Source organism: Cottoperca gobio, chromosome 2, assembly GCF_900634415.1.
Source record: "Cottoperca gobio chromosome 2, fCotGob3.1, whole genome shotgun sequence".
Lineage (NCBI taxonomy): Eukaryota > Metazoa > Chordata > Actinopteri > Perciformes > Bovichtidae > Cottoperca > Cottoperca gobio.
Window position 1 is genome coordinate 1,241,577 of NC_041356.1, and position 22,915 is coordinate 1,264,491.

Below are 22,915 nucleotides of genomic sequence, written 5' to 3' on the forward strand. Positions count from 1 at the left end.
CTGATGTATTAGAGTGATAAATAATGTAAAAAAATGTGAGGATCATTTGCTGGTGTCTCTTTTGTTTTGGGATAACAACCATCTGTTTTACCAGATTGAGACACTGGGAAAGCAAGGCTTTTTGGCTGCTGCTTTTACAGTTGATGTGCGTGGGGACTCACAAGGGTGTTGGTTTGAGCTTTTATGCCCGGGATGCTGATGTCAGTGCTGAGTGCTGCAAACCAGAAAAGCGTGTCCATAACCCAATAAAATCACCCAAGGTTCCCAGACTGTGTTCCAGTTTTTGCGCGTCTTGTTGTTCAGAAGGGTCCCGGAGTTGTTTCTTGATCTGGTGCCCATCGTGTTGACAAAAAGAATCCATTGAAGTCATACGGTTATGTGTTGAATAAAGTGTAAAGAAGAATGATTTGATTCAGATGATTCATTATAGGATTTCTGCCAGTACTGATTCCTAACCATACACCAAATTCAGAAATCTGTATTCCTCACTAAGTGGAGCTCATTGGGATCATTGTTGTGTAACATGACCTCAAATTCTGTGAACTTCATAACGTGCTTATGAAGGCTTATTTAGGTCAGTCCCGATTTGATTTGTGCATACCTACTACATGTTTGTGGCTAAATGTGCCTGTATAATATTCCAAATCTACATGACAAACATAACATAAAAGTCCACATCTTAGTTTGCTTCTTGCAACTTTGAGCTCAAAAAGAGGAAATCAGACATTTATCCATGTCCAGTGTGAGGGATGTGATCAAATTAAATGCATTGACTCATATGGGCTCTCTGGCCTGTGAACATTTTGTGCTCAAAGCTCAAGCACTTGGCATTCTGCCGGGTCACTGTCTATCTACAGAGCTGCAGTGCCATTTCACTCGGTGTCATTTGTGTCACTCACACTGCTCTGCTGGCATCTGATGTTGCCGCTTTTTTAACATTAAACTGTCTACAATAACATGCTGTGGCATTTAGATAACACACCGATGGTATTTTCAGGATTTGGTAAAGATTAATTTTGAATTTCAACCGAGATGTTTCGTGCAGATAATTCAGTTTGTTCAACGCATTTTGGTTGTCAGGTGAAAATCGCTTGTGTCACTGAAATGGCAACATTTCATCATCTTGTTCAATTTGATCTATTGGATTTTGGACTTTATCCAGTAGAATGGAGCTCTGTCTGAATACTGATGTTAACAATGTATTATTGTGGCTGGTTTAATTGAGGCTTTACTATCTTTTTTACTAACCACAATTTGGAAACTAAACACGCAGAATTTATATATTTATTTTTTCTCAATTTATCCTAGCTGTACCACAAACATTGTGACCATTTGTACAGTGCATGGTACACAGAACATCAATACCACGCCATGTTAGACCAGATATGCCCAAATCAAGTGCAGAAAATTAAGAAAAAATATTCTGTTTTCAGTCACTGCTCCAATAGCTAAAATAAATGAGTGTGGCCACTAGTTAAACCTCCCTCCTCAGTGCTGTTCAAACCTTGTGTCCGTCGGTGCTTTGTCATGACTGACCTACATTAAGGCTCCTAGCCCCTGTCAAGGCAGAATTAATACAAATTGTGGAGGGGAGGGATTAATGCGTTTCCCCCCTAGAGAAGTGGGACTGCTGCTGGCTTCCTCTGTGCTCAGTGAGAGATCACAGTGTCACTGACAGCTCGTGGAAAAACCTGATCTGGAAAAAGAGACAATGGATTTCTTCATGGCCAAACATATAATAGCTACATCTTGTGTTCAAGAAACTTTTGGTCCAGATGTATATGTTATAGAATAAATCAATAACTTGTGACCTTCTCATATTATTAAACAACAGCTTAGTCACCAATTTAACAAACATCACTATATATTAATATAGCGCTTTTGCTCATATAAACATCTGAGTAATCCTTATTTGGAGGTGGTTTAGTTGGTACAGAGTGCAGACTCTATATGTATGCAGACGATACAGTTTTTTGCAACCTGGCAAAAAAAGAGCTAACTTGAAGTATAGAGTGAATTGTTTTATTTCTGGAAAGGTCAAATATGATACTGGTGTGTCATAGCAAATTAGGGAATTACCACAGAGTAATAGATATTTGTCTGAGTTTTTAATTGTGTAGATTTTATAAGCAGTTTCCTTGAAACTACTAAAATCTGTTATTTGTTCGATTAAATCACTTGTTTAACTTTCTGTGAAATCATTGGGACACTATGGGTGCCCTTAAATAAAGAGATTTACCTTTTTACTTTGTGTCCGAAAGGTCTTCCTCACTCAAAAGTCTTCATTCCTCAGAGTCCAAGTAATATTATTATTATTATTATTATTATTATTATATACAAAGCCAAAGTCATTAACCTTCTCTAAAAACTGCCGTCATCAGACCTCTTCTCAAAAAATCCACGTTAGACCCGGATGTCCTCACCAACTACAGGCCCATATCCAATCTTCCATTTTTATCAAAGGTATTGGAAAAAGTAGTTGCAGCCCAGCTTCAGGACCATTTCAAAGCCAACTGCCTCTTTGACAGTCCGGTTTCCATTCCGCCCACATCACTGAAACAGCTCTGGTCAGGGTCACAAACGACCTGCTGATGACGGCTGACGCTGGCTCCCCATCTCTCCTCATCCTCCTGGATTTGACTGTAGCATTCGACATGGTCGACCATCAGATCCTTCTTCAGTGCCTCCACTACACCATCGGACTCTCTGACTCCGCCCTGAGCTGGTTCCGGTCCTACCTCTCTGGAAGAACAGAATATGTATCCTTGGGAGGTGCAAGTTCGCAGATACACCCAGTAACCTGTGGTGTCCCTCAAGGGTCGGTTCTTGGCCCCACTCTGTTCACCCTCTACACTCTGCCCCTTGGCCGTGTCATGAGCCAGCATGGAATACCATTCCATTGCTACGCTGATGACACACAGCTATATATAAAAACCGACCCGATGCCACATGCAGCCACACTGTCGACATCTTCATCATCATCATCATCATCATCATCATCATTATCATCATCATTGAACACCTGCCTTGAGGAGATAAAGGCTTGGATGAAAGACAATTTAGGCTATTTTAGTTGGCACACCACACCAGGTCCAGTCTTCCCCCATAACCCACATCACCTTTTCTGGTCAAAACATACCCCTATCACCATCAGTCACCAACCTAGGTGTAAGATTTGACCATCATCTGACCTTTGACACCCACATCAAACATCTGTGCAAGACCTCCTTCTACCACCTCAGGAACATTGCAAAACTCCGCCCCACTCTCTCCTGAACAACTCGTCCACGCCTTTGTCTCCTCAAGGTTGGACTACTGCAACGCTCTCCTCATCGGGATTCCAAGCGGGAGCCTTCAAAAGCTCCAATATATCCAGAATAGCGCCGCTAGGATCCTGATGAGGGTGTGAAAATATAACCACATCACACCCATTCTCCACTCCCTCCACTGGCTTCCTGTCGCATTCAGGATCGAATACAAAATCTCCCTACTCACCCATCAGTGCATACATGGAAATGCTCCTCCGTACCTCAAGGAACTCCTCCCCCAACAAACCTCCACACGCAACCTCCGCTCCTCTAAAAAAACTTTGCTCCACCCCCCCAGGACCAAGTTCCGCACCATGGGTGATTGGGCCTTTTGCTCAGCCGCTCCTCACCTGTGGAATTCCCTCCACAGGCCACCGACTCCTTCAAGAAGAGCCTAAAAACCTTTCTTTTCACAAAAGCCTTTCCGTAAAATCTTATGTCTGTTGTTGTTGTTTTGTTGTTGTCCTGCAATTTAGCGCCTTGAGATTGCTTTTAGCTTTGAAAGGGGCTTTATAAATACAATTTATTATTATTATTATTATTACATTACATTAACCAAATACTTGTCGGCGACTGTCAAGTGGAAGTTGACACCATGTGTTTGTGTTAGCAATCCAATTGAAAGGGTAGATGCCATTGTTCTTCATATAATTAACCTTGCAGAATATTTGTAATATACATGCTTACCATTAGAGTGGTAATATTCCTGGGCAGCCTAACTTTAAGCTATATTTTATTCTTATGCCTCCTTACACTTGGAACAGGGATTATGAACTTGTCATGGAATGAATGGTCGTCTCTCACTGTGTCTCTTTCTCAGAATGTAAACAAGGAACTTTCATCAGTTAGTACGGCTTGTTTTCAAGAAATACTATTCTAATATCAGAGCTTATTTGCTTTATGAATAAAAGGATGTGCTTGTTTGATACTTGACAGTGAGCACAGAAATACTATAAAGTGCTTCCATCCATCTAATGTTCAGCCTTATATGCCAGGCTGAACAATCTGAGGAAGTATATACTTAATAGTCTTTTACACATGTAACTACGGGTTTGTTTGTGTATTCCGGTTTTAAATACAGATGCTGTGTCGCACCCCTCTGCATTTGACACCAATGCATATGCAATTACCAATGCAGCTAGGACTGCTTTTTTTTGCAAGTCTATTCATTCTGTTTTGACCCAGTATTTATAGACAGTTGCAGATAAATATTAGGTAAGATATGCACTAATAGTATTAGTATTATACTATTTGTAGAATAATATTCCAGCGGTGGCTGGCAGCCCACTCGCACAGACACCGGTATTCAGCGAGCATATTTACCAGACAAAAGGGGATGTTTTGTTTGCAGAATTAACGTTTATTAGCTACAGGTGTGTAAATTGCGATGAAAGCTTATGAAACTTTCACTTGCTACACCGTATTAAGTCACTCTTTCAATCTTTCAAAATATCCTTCAGTGCCACCTGTACAACTATATCATATGAGAGAAACATCCGTATATGTTTCTTTTTTTTTGGCCAAAAGGAATTACAATAAGAGGAAACAACCATTAAGGATACAAACTCCAAGCAGCAAGAATCTTGCAAGTAGATTAGCTTCAAATAAGGCAAACCAATTTATGTGCTACATACAGAAATAATAATATTTTTTTATTTTGTTATTATTGGAGTCGAAACAGGTGGGTTTTCAGTCTGCGATGGAAGGTGTGAACGCTTCCTGCTGACGTGACATCAATGGGGAGCTCGTTCCACCATTTTGGAGCCAGGATAGCAAACAGGCGGTTTTATTTAAGGGGTATCTGGGTTCCAATCGCAGTGAGGGAGTAGTGAGCCGATTGGCCGATGCACAGTGAAGTAAGCCATCTGGGGTGTATGGTTTGACCATGGCCTGGATCCATTCACAGCACGGTAGGCCAGCACCAGAGTGTTGAAGCATATTCAGACCACCACTGGTAACCAGTGAAGTGAGCGGAGGAGCGGTGTGGTGTGGGAGAACTTGAGGAGGTTAAAGGATGAGCTGTAGAGGTCGGATGGCACATGAAGGTAGTGTAGCCAGGATGTAGTTGCAGTAGTCAAGGCGTGAGATGACAACATTTAGAGATATTTTTTTAGGTCTGTAAATCTGTGTTTTACCGACGTTGGCTTACTTATGTATGCAGTCTATTTTCGGGTAGTAGTACTTTGAAATGAATCTTCGACTAATCTTCACACGTCCTGGGGAGACCCTAGTAGGCACTCCCCTTTCCTCGGCTCCTTTGAGGTGAGGGATGAGAAGGGAGACAGAAAAAGGGGTGACACAAGAGAAATGAGAGGGACTGGGGGGAGGGGAGGAGCAGCAGCCTGTGGTCATCCTACAGGGTGTAAGAGGCTGCCAGAGGCCTTGTAATCCACCCCCACCCCTGCCCTCCTTTCCTCTCTATCATCCCCTCCACCTCACCATGACAAACCAGATCTGCTCTCTATCAAAGAGCCACAGGCTACCTCTCCCCTTTTTCCCCTCCTTTCTTACCCAGCAGTCCTCATCCCATTCGTCATTCACACTGCCTCGGTCTTGGTCAGCTCGCAGGGACAGGCTGTCGCTGTCAGGCTTGGCCGCTGAGCTCACAGGCTTGGCATGGAGGCGCCACCACTTCCCCCAGTGGCAGCATTTAGAAAGCCACTTAATGGGTTTAGGCGCATTTGCTAATTTGTCAACAAATTTCAGATGTGGAGCTCACTGCCAGGCTGGTTGGTCTGCCACTTGACTGGAAGGGACCTCTATTGGCTGACTATTTTCTGGAGCCATGGGTGAAATCAAACTCAAAGGCTTTTGCATAGTTGACTATTTGTATGTTGGCACTTGAGGCAGCAGATCTTATTGCTGAATGGCTTACAAACAGGCTGAGTGCTAACTAATTATTCCTATTGTTCTGGGTTTTTAATGTAGACGGATTATCAATGCAAAAAAGAAGACAGTTATTGGAGACAATGCACGACAATACATTTTTGCATTGAAGATGATCATGTCTAAGCAGGAGGCGTAGTGTGAGCAGCATATATTATCAGAGCAGATTCAGTGCAAAGTCCATTTGTTCCCACTGAAAACACAACAGCTCTCAAATAAGGCTCAGTAATTACCTAAAATAACATTTGTTGTGGACTATTTTCAGCGTTGAATGAATCCACTTTAGTGTCTATGTCTAGCGGCAGGACGCTGTGTGTGGGAGTGAAAATAAAGTACACTGTGTGTTCATGGTAATGAAGGAACATGTCACTCCCACAGTGCAACAGTGAACGGTCATTGATGTATTTATAAAAGTTTGATAACAATGGAGCTTTATGGCACAGAAGAATATATATCTTTCCTATCCTTTCGGAAATAAAGTTGTGATCTATTTTCCTCTTCTGTTTTCATCAATCCAGGGTTTCTAAGCACGGGAGACCAGGCAGCCAAGGGCAACTACGGCCTGCTGGATCAAATTCAGGCTCTCAGGTGGATCAAAGAAAACATCCAAGCCTTCAAAGGAGATCCAAAGAGAGTGACCATCTTTGGCTCTGGCGCCGGAGCATCATGCGTCAGCCTGCTCACCCTCTCGCATTACTCAGAAGGTACGTCTGCTTGCTCACAGGCATGCATAATCACACAGATATGCTTGCATGCAAAGGGCCTTTTTTATTTGTTTCAATCAGTTGCTGTACATGTGCATCCACTCCGTTTTGATACATGGCCGTCCATCAAGAAGATGTTCACAGTGAGCTCTTGGTTTTCTTTTATTTAAAGGAACACTTCACTGACAAAATTAACATTTCTATAGGAATTACGCACCCTTTCTTACCTGGATAAAAAAGGGAAAAATCTCGATGCGGAAAAAAAGTTTTCTTCAAGAAAGTAATTTGTATACAAATGATAATTTCAGGGCTGAACTGTTCCTTCAAGGCAGGAACATAGGAACATTTAAAACACTGTGACATTAGTATTTATGTTCCAAAAATCCCAAAAGTGATTGCAAAATCATTTCTTGACTGATAGTACTGACTTGAAACTGTAGTGAAGGAAATTATAACCATATTATAATAAATATATGAGCAAATACTTGCAATACAATTAGTTTTCTTGTAGTCACACCATCAGTAGGACATCTCTACTCTACTAAATAAATATTTGAATGTATTCAATGCATTGCAATGACAATTTATTTGCATGTTCATTCTTGCCATTACATTTCCTGAAAACAATCATACACCTACGGGTTAGTAAAATAAATCTCCTTAATTTGAATGACCCCATCCTGTGTTCATACAGCACTCGAGTTCCAACCCTTTTTTGGACTGTGACCCTTTATAGCCAAACAATGACAATTGCAATGTCTTAGCACAGGTTGCATATAAGTGCAGAAAATTAATAAAAATAAGTTGTCAGCTGTAGTACCCCATACAGTAGCATCTAGGGACCACTAAATAGACTGAGACTTCACATTTTGTAGGTGCCGTATTTCCTTAAAGGGCCTACGAAATGATAAACATGAATTTCTACTGATGATAGTAAATGCTATTTGTGGTGTAAAATTATGTGTTATTTATGACACAATGATCGCAGTATTTCATAAATCATGATTTAGTATGTCGACCACCGATGTTTACATTGCCTCTACCGGAAACACCCGACGCCATGTTCTGACGTCACAAGTAGAATACAGTCCACCAGTTCAATACACAGACAGCACGGCAGAAGCGGCAGACGTGGCAATGTCGGACTCTGGCTCGGATATTTCGACATAATCGAGTGACAGCGAGTCGTCAATTGACTCGTTGCACCTTCAAGAAGAGGAGTTTATTGAAGAGGTTGCCGGTGTCGTGGATTTAGATCATGCGGGCGAGTTTAACGTGGTTGAAACAGAGAAGCTCGAGACACAGTATTCAAGATGGAGACACAGACGGGAGCGAACATGCGGATGATGGTGATCCTGGATTTGGTGGAGATCCTGTTCGGCAACAGAACACAGACAGGTATATACATTTGACTATAGTTCATAGAACTTCTCAATATATAGTAAATACATCATAATAAAACGTAACATTATCCTCGATCGTAAATAGATCGCAAGCTATCCTATATCGAGTCGATAGCTTGGTTTCCTTGAATTGTTATGAACCCGATTGGTTGTCCGCAAATTGCTCGATCGCTAAATATTCAATTATTTCTCTACTTGGACACATCGACATCTGTAAAGCTTGATAACTTGATTCTTTCTCAAAGTTTCTGCGATTGAGGTTCTATCATTGTGTCTGATGTCAATGACAATTATGGAAACAATTGAAGAGCTGCTGCCAAGAAAAGGATGTCATGGAGGAATTCATTGAATATGAGGGACATGGTGCAAACATAACCTGCATAACAGATCACCCAGGATTCAAATCAAAGTGTCTGGATGTTTGGGTGTTGCAGACAGTCTACCAAAGGTATTTGAAGAGGGAGAGACAATAAGCAGGTGATCAGCCACGTAATGAGTAAGTTACTTGTGTGCACAAATGTGTAGAGCTCAGAAACTTTGATGTATTTATGAGGAGTCGAATGGTCACTCTGGCACAGTCACAGAATAAATAGATAAATAAGCAAATAAGGTTGAAGTGATTACCATTGACATGTATTATCTTGTATTTTACAGAATGTATCACTATATGACATACCGCCAGCTGGTGAGATTTTGTTGTGGAATACTTGGTAAGAACCAGCACTTTATTAGAGTCAATAACAAAACAGAATGTCAGTTCAGTGATTGAATCTGCTTCTTTCCAGCACAACAGCATCCCTCTTTTCGAAGTCCCAGCTCCACTCAGCAGTCGGTGGAAGAACCACCGACTGCTGAGTGGAGCTGGGACTTCGAAAGGTTCCTCTTCAACATTGTCTTGGCACAAAGCATTGAGTCTCTGTCAAGAGTTCAGTAACATACTGTGCAAAAAAGATGTTTTATAATCAAGCATTATATATATATATGTGTGTTTATATATGTATATATGTATATATATGCAAGTTCCAATCCAAGTTGGTTTTTCCAAAGGTCAGCATCATAATATATATATATATATATATATATACACACACATAAATATATATATATATATATAAATATATATATATATATATATATATATATATATATATATATATATATATATATATATATATATACACACACATACATACATACATACATACATACATATATATATATGTGTATATATGTATATATGTATGTATGTATGTGTGTGTATGTATATATATATATACATATATATATACACACACATAAATATATATATATATATATAAATATATATATATATATACATATATATACACACACATACATACATACATACATACATACATACATACATACATACATATATATATCTGTGTATATATGTATGTATGTATGTGTGTATGTGTGTATATATATATATATTATGATGCTGACCTTTGCAACAACCAACTTGGATTGGAACTTGCAGTCTAGCTGACCTGACACGTGGTTGCGCCTGCATGGACTTGTGGTGTGTCCGTGGAGGGGGATCCATCTGCACATCAATTTCTTTCTGACATGTCTGAAATGTACAAAACTTACTAATAAATCTTTCAAACCAGCTTGAAATTGTATTGCATGTTTATACATGTCTGCGTAAAGAAAATATCTAATAACATTCATAATAAAAGATGTGGTTGAATTGATTGAGAGAGCAATGATATTAAATTAAACAAATATATGAATTATGTACATGCATGTGGTGATTGTATTTTTAACACGTCATGTGCAGCTCTACTGGTACTACAACTGTAATGTACAGATGACGTACAGTCTGTATACTTACTGGTGTACATACATCTTCCTCCCCAGTGTGGATGTCCAATAGATGGTCGCTGATCATACAGGTATCCTCAGTTCTGTCAGTGGCTTCATTCACCAATGTTTCAATACCAATGTAATAATAAGGTGATAGTTAAAAGTTAAATAGGGTGATCGTTAAAAGTTAAATAGATATAATAGAATAAAATGGGGAAGCCTGTTATAAACATTACATCTATACTTAATTGAATAATGAATGAATGAAGTGTAATTACCTAAAGTTATTAATACTACAAACAATAACACAGATATTGGCTAGGGCCTGGTGTAAACTCGTTACATACAGTAGGCCTAGACCGACAGTAAACAATTAGCACGGCTTACCTTTGCTCTCTCCCTTTTGGCGAATGCATTTCGTCGTCTATTTGGTGGAGGACTCTGCACCGGCGGACGTGTTTGAATCGGCGTGCTGGCTTGATCTGGCTGGGGTCTCGGCAGTATTGTAGGCACAGCATTATTTTGAATATATCAATATTAAAAATATATATATGGCACATTTCACAATAGATATGCAACCTCTATCATATACCAAGCCCAATAACACTGACGAAATATCATTTCGTAGGCCCATTAAAAATATATATTTGGCCCCAGTGTAGCATCTGTGAACACAGCATTACTGAATTTGTATTCCAATCAGGTGAGTGAAATCAATGTATTTACGCAGTCTTTGGGGAATTAGACCCCATCAATCATCCTACATTTATTTAAGAAAGGGAGAGATGCCATGAGTAGTAAAGGAATATCCCCAAATGGAGTCTAGACACTGGTGGTGGTGCAGGGGATGAAGGGAAATGCCTGGAGATGTGGATAGATGAGACGCGTAGCGAGGTTTCTGATGGTGGAAGGAAACTCTGGGGGTATGTGGCGAGATCCGGAGGTGAACGGGGTGGAAGAGGGATACATTGATTTTGCACGGAATTGACAATTGACAGCAGCAGAGAGGAGAACGTTTTGACATACAATTTGCTCATGGAGGTCGTAGCAAAATGTGGTCGGTCAACACCCACACTCAGCCTATCAAGTTGGAAGCCAGAGACGGAGAGAATTAATGAGAAGCATGAAGCGTGTTCCTGAATGAACTACCGCTAAGCTTCATTAAACACTGTATAACCACGAGCAAACACGGACCAGACGCACCAAAAAACAACATCACTTTAGTAGCATGAAGAATGTACCAAATAGGTTCATCAGTAGCATCAGTTATTAAAGTCGACTGTTCTGTACTTTCCATCAGATTATTCATGGCATCATATTTGATGACCACATGCAGAGACAGGAACCAAACTATGTGTTCATTCAAGTGTGTATTTTGCCTCAGTCTGAAAGTATTAGAGTGGGAATGTATTCTGCATTATCATACTGTATTTACATCTTTATTTTTATTTTATATAATATTTATGGATATTTTAACTCGAAGAACCACAAATGAATAGTTTCGTGCAACATATACAACTAGAAAAAGATCGTCTGACCCATCTGTTAGGGGGAAAAAAAGGAAGATTTTGAGGATTAGATTTCAAAAAGTGCTGCTGCAATTCAGGAGTACCTGTGCATCAGTAAGCATACCGAGATCCTAAAAAAACCTATACTTTCCCATTTGAGTACCATTGGCAGCAGCAAAAGCTTGTACTCTGCTAACCAGGTCTTGTGGGAAATGTCTGCTGTGTGCAAAACATACTTTTCAAGTCGGCCTGGTTGAGTCACCACCACTGTGTGTTTACATGAGTATAAATAGCACTCTCTGAAACAAAAAAATACACATAACTCAAGTGTTCCTAGTGTATTGTGGCCTACTTGCTGCCAATATTACACAATGTGAAAACTGCCTAAGGTGTATAAACAGCAAATAACCTTTATGTTCTGGTTTGTTCATTAAGGACACAATGATGTAATGTCAATATTCAGAATCATCCTTTTATTTGCCTTGAAATGTTTTTTATGCTGGTATGACAATAAATGGAGCTTACTAATTATTTGTTTGACTGGGCTTCTCTCAGTAACATTTCTAGATTAAACTTTATATTTATAGGGTATAAAACAGTCAAAAACAATAGGGATGCACTGATCTGTATTGCTGTATTTGTATATTGACTACATTATGTGGATTATCTGGTATTTGTTAACTGGTTGCCACTAGGAAGACGGAGAACTAATCATTTCATTTCAAACTGTATTTGCATACAGCAGTATTGTTACGATCACACTGACATCCAGCAGGGAAAAGGGCACTGCTGACACCAGTTTGCATGCTAGACCACTAATATATAGCCAGCTTTCGCGCATTAACTATCTTAAAAACGTACCTGCACACATCATTTATGTCCCTTTAGATCAGGGTTGAGGAACCTCCAGCCTCCGGGCCGTATACGTCCCGCGAGACCATTTGATCGGGCCCTCGAGGTAATTCGTAAAACGCACGCAAAAAAAATCCAGCAATCTAGACGGCAATATTTTAAACGGGCGACTGACTGTTTTTTCTGGCCAAGGTCAGGGTCCTTGAACACAACACGTGCGGAAGTTGTCATCACATGGTCACGTCATGTCAAAAAACTTAAATTTTAAACGAGAAAGCTGGAATGTCGCACTTTCCAGGAGAAATAGACGAACGATTATTTATTTGTGGAAATCAAAGGCCAGTGTGTCTAGTTTGTGCGGACGTACTTGCAGTGATGAAAAATAATCTTGAGCGGCATTACTGTCATTACTGTCATTACTGCACGAAACATGCCGAACTGCACGAGCTGAAAGGACGAGTGCGTTTGAATAAAGTTAACGCTCTGGACCAACAAGCAGCTCTCTCCAGAGCGTAACATAACGACATGGAAAGATAGATCGGTAGACCACCACACCAAGAACAGAGTGTTCCACCACTGCTGTGCAATTATCACTGCCATTTACAATATTCACTTTATTTTCTATCAACCACCTGGTACTTATATTATTTTTTATTATATTTAATTATTGTTTACTGCCTTTTTACTTCATATGTTCTTTTGCTGTGACAAGATACATTTCCCCGTTGTGGGACTAATAAAGGATTGCTGATTTCTGATAAAACGGAAAGATACATGGATAAAAAAGTTGCTTTTTTGCCCAGCATAAAAGTAAGGTGAAATGAATGGGCTCTGTCTTAAAAAAAATGAGCAGAGGTTATGAGTTCAATAATTAGTATGGCCCTCGAAGGATGTTGTAAAAAAAAAAATGGCCCTTGATAGGAAAAAGGTTCCCCACCCCTGCTTTAGATGCTGGTGTGGTCCATACTCTTCAAAACCACTGCTAACAAAACAACGTCTGCCCATGGCGAGTAAGCTACAAGTGTGTTTACGCCCCTTCTGATATTTCCCTTAAGACCGTTTTTTCCCCGTCCTTTTAATAATACACATTATTAACACTAAATCCCTTATGCCCATTTCAATGCTTTTGTTCATGTGTGTGTGTGTGTGTTACTAATACCAGCTCCAATCTCAGATCTGTTCCAGAAAGCTATTATCCAGAGTGGCACAGCACTGTCCAGCTGGGCGGTCAACTACCAGCCTGCCAAGTACACGCGCGCCCTGGCTGAGAAGGTGGGCTGCAACATGCTGGACACTATCGACCTGGTGGAGTGCCTGCAGAACAAGAACTACAAGGAGCTGATCGAGCAGTACATCACGCCCGCAAAGTACCACATTGCCTTCGGGCCTGTGATTGATGGCGATGTCATCCCAGATGACCCCCAGATCCTAATGGAGCAAGGGGAGTTCCTCAACTACGACATCATGCTGGGGGTTAATCAGGGTGAGGGGTTTAAGTTTGTGGACGGCATTGTAGATAGCGAGGACGGAGTGTCCGCCAATGATTTTGACTTTGCTGTGTCTGACTTTGTTGATCATCTCTATGGCTACCCGGAGGGAAAGGACACTCTGCGTGAGACCATCAAATTCATGTACACAGACTGGGCGGACAAGGAGAATCCAGAGACCCGGCGCAAGACCCTGGTGGCTCTGTTCACTGACCACCAGTGGGTGGCACCAGCAGTGGCCACAGCTGACCTCCACGCCCAGTATGGCTCACCCACCTACTTCTACGCTTTCTACCACCACTGTCAGAGCGACATGAAGCCCAGCTGGGCCGACTCGGCCCACGGTGATGAAGTACCGTACGTGTTTGGAATCCCCATGATCGGCCCCACGGATCTCTTCAACTGCAACTTCTCAAAGAATGACGTGATGCTGAGTGCTGTCGTTATGACCTACTGGACTAACTTTGCTAAAACAGGGTGAGTGCTCCCTTACTTTGTCCTTTCCTTTATTTGGGTTTTCTTGCATTTTTAGTCATGTTATACCATCATTTATATGATGATCTATTCCTACTATATATGAGATCCATAACCCTCAGCATTCACGTCTAAAATTGCACCCTTTCTTCCTCCTATTGAGTCAAATAGGGTTAGTATCAAAAGTAATCCAGTGGGTGTTGTCCATACGTGAAAGGTTCAATCCATAAAATCCTGAAAATTACCAACACTGATTACAGAACATAATAAATACCCTTCAAATAAACTATATTTCACTGTCAAATCTGTGTAACCATTCGAATAATAACATAAATAATTAAGATATTACATTTAAAATTGGGCTTTACATCCTCCTCCTTTGGCTTTGTTGTCATATCTGCTGATGGATACGCAAGAGAGACTACCGTATGACACATGGTCCATGTTTACACTCCATACATGAAGTGCTAGTAGCTTATGCACCTGAACTTTACATGGTTCAAATTTGCCAAAAATCTGAAAAAGCTTTTAAAAAGAAGAGGCCTTACCCACTAGGCTTGTGGACCCTCACTAACTTCAATATGTACATTTCATATGACCTTTAACCTCTATAGAAAATAACTATTTGATATTCCAAAGATATTTTGATTAGGGTGTCAACAGAAGCTTTTTGTCATGATTTGTGTATCGATGATTAACTCAGAGAGAGTCAAAGAGATCATGTGGAGGTTAATAAAACAAATCAAATCCTCCCTTGGTACTGTGCAGCAACGCTGGATTTGATGAGAGGATTTGCCCGCTGTTTATATTTGGATCACGTTTTTGTTTCACACACACCTTTAGATTAGGTATCAGGGTGTTTGCAGCCCAGTCATACTGAAAATTCACTTTTAAGTTGAATAAATAAAGTCTCGATCAGCTTCATAGGCCGCAGCTTTCCCTCCGTTGCTCTCTGTTTGGCTCCCATCTAGTTAATGCCTGATCAGCGGGGGGTTTGGCTGCCTTGTAGACATTTTAGGGAGGATCTTTTCTCTTGTTCCTTTTTTTTTATGCGTGAGTGAAAGTGGCAATTTTTTCATCAAATCTCCCCAACTCTTTGCAAAGTCTCCCGTCGCACTTCATGGCTGATTGACGTTACTTTACGTTTGTGTCAGTGCAACAGAATGAGCCTGTTTGGATGTTCACACAATACGAGTGTGGCTGTCATTATGTATGGGCTGGATGTGTTGCTGCTTTTCTTCTATCTCAAGCATGTGGTGCATTGATTTGCAGATAGAGATGCAGAAGATTTCTAAGACTTAGAAATGAAAGAATACAACATTATGCAAGACTCACAAATTATAGGGATCAGAACATAGGGCTGAACGGAGATGTGGCAAGGATTTTCAAAAGACTTTAAGGTTATCAGTTCAAAGGGCGCCTCAACCCCCTATTACTCCAACTCTCCGTGCAATGTGTACAACTTTTCTGGCCCCATTTTTGCTCAGTGATTAGCAGCAATTAGATAATTTGTCGTCATCGCCCCTCCTACCGTCGAGCTTTCATGTAACGGGATTAAGCGTCTCACAAACCACCATGACAATATTTTTACCAATTTAAGCCATTAGGTCAAATTAAAATGAAAAAGTATTGTTGATCCATATCAATAAGTACGTTTCCTGCTAGTCGTTTTAGTGCCATGAAGTGCAATAGTTTTGTGGCATTAGCATATTCTTTCCCACTAACTGGCATTACAAAGGAGTAAACTTAATATAAAGACTAGGTCGGTGGAGCAACAGCAGCAACAGACCGTTTGCTGATCTGGTTGGACGTCAGTTCAGTCTGGGATCAGAACCCTCTGTGCTGGGGTTTGTTCTGCTGACTGAGAGCAAAGCAGCCTCCTAACATTTATCTTCCACTTGCTCGATAACTTTGCTCTCTTTCCTGCTGCCCTACCAGCTCTCTCACTCTGCCTTCAAGCTCTTTGCCAGCTGTTCTCAAAAGGCAGTCTTCATCTTTTTTATTCTCCTCTTGCATCAGCAGCTTCCATCTTATCATTTTGTTCCTTCCACCAAGCTCAGACTTCTGCCAGTCTTCTCCATCTGGATAAGGACTCACGAATGCAGTTAATTTCTTCTTCTCTTTAACACGTAATTCCAGAGCATCCTCCTAAATGCCTAGAAGGGACAAACATATATACAGTATTTGAGAAAGGATTCCGGAACCCAGTGTAACGGGAACAATAAACAATACATTAGAAAAAAGATCTACAAAATAGTGTTTCTATTACAATAAAGAAATAAGAAATAAATCAGGAAAATTGAAGAAAGTTAGAATAGTGCCACAAATATAATATTTTATTTGTATTTTAAAGTTAATTTGTATAAAACCAGACACATTTTCGATGACTCACATTTTGTGATAATAACTTGGGAAATATAAAATGACTTTTCATTATTCTAATAATTACAATAAAAAGTGGCATTATCTTAAAGATGATTGCTATGTAGTTGCCTAGTCATGGTAGTAATGACGTGGGTATCGGAAATCGTGGAAATCCACTGGTATTGGTAAGGACTGCTACATTTCTAGTATCCTGACATACCTACTAGGGACAAAAAGACTCTTTAATACTCTTTAAACCACTGCCAATTTTGATAATTAATAATGATTCAAATAATACAATAATTTATCATGTAAAAATAGCAAACATTGTCTAGTTACTTCCTCACAAAAGTTAAAAGTTTGTCCGTCTTTTTTTTTTCATATTATTGTATATTGAATGTATGTAATTCTATAGACTAAAACAAGACTCAGTTAAATATTAACTCAGTCAATTGAAAAGCTGCTCTAACATGTACGTTTAGGATTTAAAAAGTCACACAATATTCTTTACGAGCGGATTTTTAACAAACATTGTAAAGCTGCTCTGGGTGCAGACAGTACATGTTATCACCGAATACATTACAGCTCCTCTAAGTACATGAAAGCATCTGTTACGGCACTGCGCTGACAAGTATTGTGACTGTGAATGTTCTGTTATCATACACCTGTCAGACTGAGAGAAGTACATATTTAGTAACTCAACCTATGGCAACAGTCTCTGTCATTACCAACAGATTGGATGCTTGATGGAAACATATGCAAGCAAAATATCTCATTTGCAGTTCAATGAGCATGGAAGGCCCCCCCGAGCGTTTTTTTGAGCAAATTCAGCGGTAGAGTAGTGACATATTGTTCCAGCATATGTTAGCGCTGAGATGACACATGTTAGCAGTGCCTTATGTATAGTTCCGTATGTAGCCACCAGTTGGAGGGCAGACCTCGCCTTATGGACGACTCCAGCTTTTTTAATGAGAGGAGCACATTAGGCGAAGTCGCAGGTGGAGCCAATGGGTTTGCCCATAGTCGTTGCCTTGGCGAGAGACAATTATTTGGCAAGTTTGGGCAATTTATCCATCTGCAGTGTTGGAATGTAGCTAAGTATATGTATTTAAGTTTCTAAACTACACAGCACATGGTTCTCACAGGAGAACATCTCAAATCTAAAGCTCCTTACATACTTTTACTTCAGTAAGGTTTTGAATGAAGGACTTGCAGAGAGGATGAAGCTCGGGAGATTACATAAGTGATAACAAATCAGTTATTGAAGCCCAAAGATTGAGAAGCTCACTTGTTTGTTTCTAGAGTCTTGAAAAAAATAAATAACACTACCTTCGTGTCGTATAACACACAGTTTGATACACCCGGGGCTGTTAACGGATATTAATGAGGCAGATCAGTGGCTTTGACTTTGTCATACTTTCCTCATAAGGGAAACAGCAAGCTCAGCACAACGGTGGAGCGAGGACGACGATGGAACGTAGACTCCAAAGCTACAGGTGGATGTGGGACTTATGAAATGCAACAACTCTTCTACAAAGAAGAAGCCATAAAAATTATTCCATGTTCCCAATATACGTAGCTATGAAAGTCAAAGCATACACTCAGGCTTAAAATAGTTCTTCACAAACCTCTACTTAAGTTACGTATTTATTTCTTACGTAAACAATACATTCACATGCTTCATTTGCAAAATAAAAGCTTGCTGTCCTAAAGCCAGGAACCCTTTATGAACTCAGGAAACGGACTAGCATTCAACCATACGAAGGGACTAGGAATTTTAATTGGTTTGACTCAAAGATTCGCTGTAGTTTCCAAATCCTTTATCTGAATAATTCGACTGAACTTTGCAAACTTTCATTCAACGAGGACGTTGAGCTCCGGAGTTTAGTTCCTGGAATGATTTTGTCCAAATGACTTTAAAAATGGCAAAATGTGCGTAGTAAAGGAATGTGGATTTATAGTCAGCTGACATACTGACAAATTTGCAAAAAATGCTGGAATATAGAAGGAGGCTGAGTAAAGGCATCTATTCCAGGTTACCATTTAAAAGAAAATATCGGAATTATTTTCAATAAAAATATTTTAGTGCTACTATTTAAATCCAATGACACAAATTAATATTATATGAAATTACATTTTGTAAAAAAACAACAGCATTTGGATCTCTAATTGCTTTATTTTAGCAAATAAGAATAATGTAAACAAAAAATACAATGAAGTGCTTTTTAATGAATTGTTAAGTGCCCTCCTTAATAAATAGAAGTCAAATAAGTGTCATCACACAATGTGGTTTTAATGATTTAATTCAAATATTGGCAGCCCTGAACTTCCAAAGATGTTTTCACATATGATTTTATTTTGTCTTTTTTTCCAATGTGAACACTCAACAGACTCAAAAACCAAATATACATAGTTTGTAGTACGGATTTTTTTTGGCCACAGCTATACAGCGCATTAGCAAACATTAGCATACACACACCTTCTCACATTAACACTTTACATTCAATACATTACATTGAAAGGAGCAGGTGGAAGTGCACATCCAGAACATACCCATAGCCGCATGCATAGACTGCACAGTGTAGACACACATCTCTCTATATAACCAGTCAACACAGACACACACGCACTGTTTGTTGCTCATACAAAGGCAGGAGTTCATCAGTGTTCCTTTTCCCCCAAAATGCAATGCGTGACTCAAGATGAGCTCCTCCTCTTGAGTATTCAGATATACACCCCCAACACACACACACATGCAAAGATACATAAACACTCCAGTGTGTCGACTCCAAGGTTGTTGTCTAGCCTTCACTCCCCCTCACCTCTCCAAAGTTAATGAAACCGCTCCGAAAAAGTCGCCAGAGAGGCAGCTCGTTTCCGAAACTACAGAAAAATAACACCCCGGGTGAGATTGGAATATTAAGAAAATGTGACAACAGACCTGGAAATGTGTCATTGGTGTATAAAGGACACGGTACATTTTGTCAGCTTGTGCATTCAAATTCAGAGTCACCACGAAACGCATTAATTTTGGACGGCGGGAGCAGAAAAAAGAATGAGTAGTGAATCATCTGGAAGTGTCAAAAATGAGTCCTGAGTGAATCTAATGTTGCATTGTTTAAGGATGTCATCATGCGGCTTTAAAATGATTTGAAGGAAAAGCCCATTTACAGTCACATAAATATGGTCATTATGTTTTAACTGGTGATGAAGGTATTTAGTAGAGAGATTTATAATCCAGCCAGATATCCTAGACTTTGATTACATGTCCTTGATTTTTCTCTTTTTCTCTTTCAGGGATCCAAACCAACCAGTTCCACAGGATACAAAGTTCATCCACACAAAACCCAACCGTTTTGAGGAGGTAGCCTGGACCAAGTACAACCCCAAAGACCAGCTCTACCTTCACATTGGCCTGAAACCTCGAGTTCGCGACCACTACCGTGCTACCAAGGTCGCTTTCTGGTTGGAACTAGTCCCGCATCTTCACAACATAAATGAATTTTTCCAATACGTATCCACCACCACTAAAATACCTCCGCAGGACACCACCCCTTACCCTTACACCAAACGCTTCCCTGGCAAAAACAACTGGCCGTCCACCACCCGCCACCCGGGGGTCCCACCCGCCAACACCAAACAGACCACTGACCAGCGCAAGAGTGGCGACCTGACCGATGAGTCGACCGTGGTGATAGAGACCAAGAGGGACTACTCCACCGAGCTCAGCGTCACCATCGCGGTCGGAGCCTCCCTGCTCTTTCTGAACATCCTCGCCTTCGCCGCACTTTACTACAAGAAAGACAAGCGGCGGCACGAGTCCAACCGTCGCGTCCCCACCCCACAGTGCAACTCCGCCCCAGCCAACACTCCCTCCGCCGCCAATGACGTGGCCCACCTGCAAAGCGAGGAGCTGATGTCCCTGCAGATGAAGCAGCAGCAGCTGGAGCATGAGCACCACCACGAGTGCGAGTCGCTGCAGACCCACGACACACTGCGCCTCACCTGCCCACCCGACTACACTCTCACCCTGCGCCGCTCGCCTGACGACATACCCCTGATGACGCCCAGCACCATCACCATGATCCCCAACTCGCTGGTTGGCATGCAGCCTCTGCACAACTTCAATACTTTTGGTGGCAGCCAGAACAGTACCAACTTACCCCACGGCCACTCCACCACGCGGGTATAGCTCCCATGGGACTAATGGCACTTGATTACCATTGGATCAGCCACTAACCTCGCCAGGCAAATATGAGTGGCTGACTGTGTGAAGCACAGACTTAGCAGATGTTATTTTGCTACCATGCCTTCTTGAAAAGCATATACAGTATAAATTGATCATGAACTCATGAAAATATTCAAAGTGAACGTTACTAAAGTAATAACTCTATGTGGAGCAAAGCTTCATGGAAGGTTTTTGAGGAGTTTTACCAAAAGAAAAGGCAACCAGGGGAAAACTATTAATATTCTTACAAGATAAAACGGACAGTTTCGGTGTGCCGGAGAAGCTTTTGCAGAGGCTTTTGTGCCGTAAATACACAACAGGAAGACAGTGGCAACTGTTGTTGAAAAGCAACAATTGAGCATCTGACACATAATCTTTTCATGATACTTCATGCATCAGACACCTGACTTGGGCACAGAATTCTACACCCCAGCCTGAAATGTATTTATGAAAACTTTGTAAAAAAAAAAGAAAAAAAGAAAGAAAGAAAGAAAAAAGGTATATAGTTGTGCGTGGAAGTTTAAAATTTTAAAAAAAGTAAAAAAAGAAAAATAGTAAAATGCTTCTATTATTGTTTTTATTTTGGCTGAGATATTTTTGGGTTTTTCCTGCTTGTGCTTTCTGTTTTAGGTGCGTGTAAATATATCCGAACATTCTCCATTCTTCCGATCACGACCTATATTTTATAATTTTTTGACAGAACGACCAAAATGCGAACACAATCCCATCCTTGGAGAGTTGCACACCGTGCGTCTGCCGGTCATCACATAACAGTACTGTTTCATGCGTTACTTTGTTTCCACTCTTTAGACACTGCATGTCCAGGAAGAGCTTTACTCTCCATTTTCAGACACGTCCCCTGTCTGAGAATGAGGACGGACTTGATCCCATCACCTACTGTCATCCTGTTATGCTTCCAATAGTTTTCTTTGTGGGCTTTTTTCTGTCTTGCAATCTCAGCACTGCCTCAGCTTACAATGTGACCAGCAATGTATTATTTAGAAGTAAAAAAAGGCAGTGATTTTTTTTGTATCAATATTAGTTGGATATGTTTGTAAAGAAATATATGTTAGATATTTCTAATTGTCATATGCTAGCAATATGTAAAGTATTGTGCCAGGCTTGTGATTTTTTTTTTTGGGTTACAAAAGCAAGTGAATGAGTGTAAATATTAATGATATTAATTATTATAAAATTACAACAAAAGTAACCATTAACTCTCTTTCCGTTTTGCATCCTATTACAAAAAAAAGGGAAGTACATCTAGAAGATTTTAAGCTACATTTGTAAATTCTATAAAAGATATATTCTTGCCATTTGGTCCCTAAACCAGTCAAGATAACAAAAGGTTTTAATGTAGAGTTTTAAAATCCTTAGTTTGTCAAATCTTTTGTTTGCGGTTTTGCCTTAAGTGATATTAGAGATATTTCTGGCTGGACACCTGTATAAACTTTTTCTGCAACATTTTTAATAAAATATCACAGTATTTTCTAAAAAAAAAAAGAGAGAAAAAAAAGAAACATGGATTTGATTGGATGGTGATGTAGGTTGTGTGCGCAAATGTGATTGGATGATATACCTGTATTGAACTTTGTTGACATTTATTTTATTTTTAAGTCCATTTTATTCTTTCTTTTTTTTATGTCTCTAAAAATGTCATACTCACCAGCACAAAAACAAAAAAGAAAACAAAAAAAACCTCACAAATTATATCAACATTGAGGTTACACAAAAACCTTTTAAATAATAAATTTAAATAAATAATAAATTTGGCAGAAATAGAAAACAAAACTGTAAAGTCTTTACTACACATTCGCATGTAGTTTTAAACACATTTGCAAAGGATGACACACAACCACAGTCTTTTGGAA

At 40.0% G+C, this 22,915-nt stretch overlaps 1 protein-coding gene across 3 annotated transcripts in view; it reads left to right on the forward strand.

The window, feature by feature from the left end:
* Positions 1-22,592, forward strand: part of nlgn4xa (neuroligin 4 X-linked a) — an 85,397-nt gene extending 62,805 nt beyond the window's left edge. For all 3 annotated transcript variants that reach the window (XM_029447324.1, XM_029447308.1, XM_029447317.1), the window contains 3 exons: positions 6,713-6,898; positions 13,666-14,455; positions 20,114-22,592. In XM_029447324.1, the coding sequence (XP_029303184.1) occupies positions 6,713-6,898; positions 13,666-14,455; positions 20,114-21,008 (1,871 nt within the window). In that variant the 3' untranslated portion in view covers positions 21,009-22,592. The remainder of the gene's footprint in view (positions 1-6,712; positions 6,899-13,665; positions 14,456-20,113) is intronic.
* Positions 22,593-22,915: the final 323 nt, after the last annotated feature.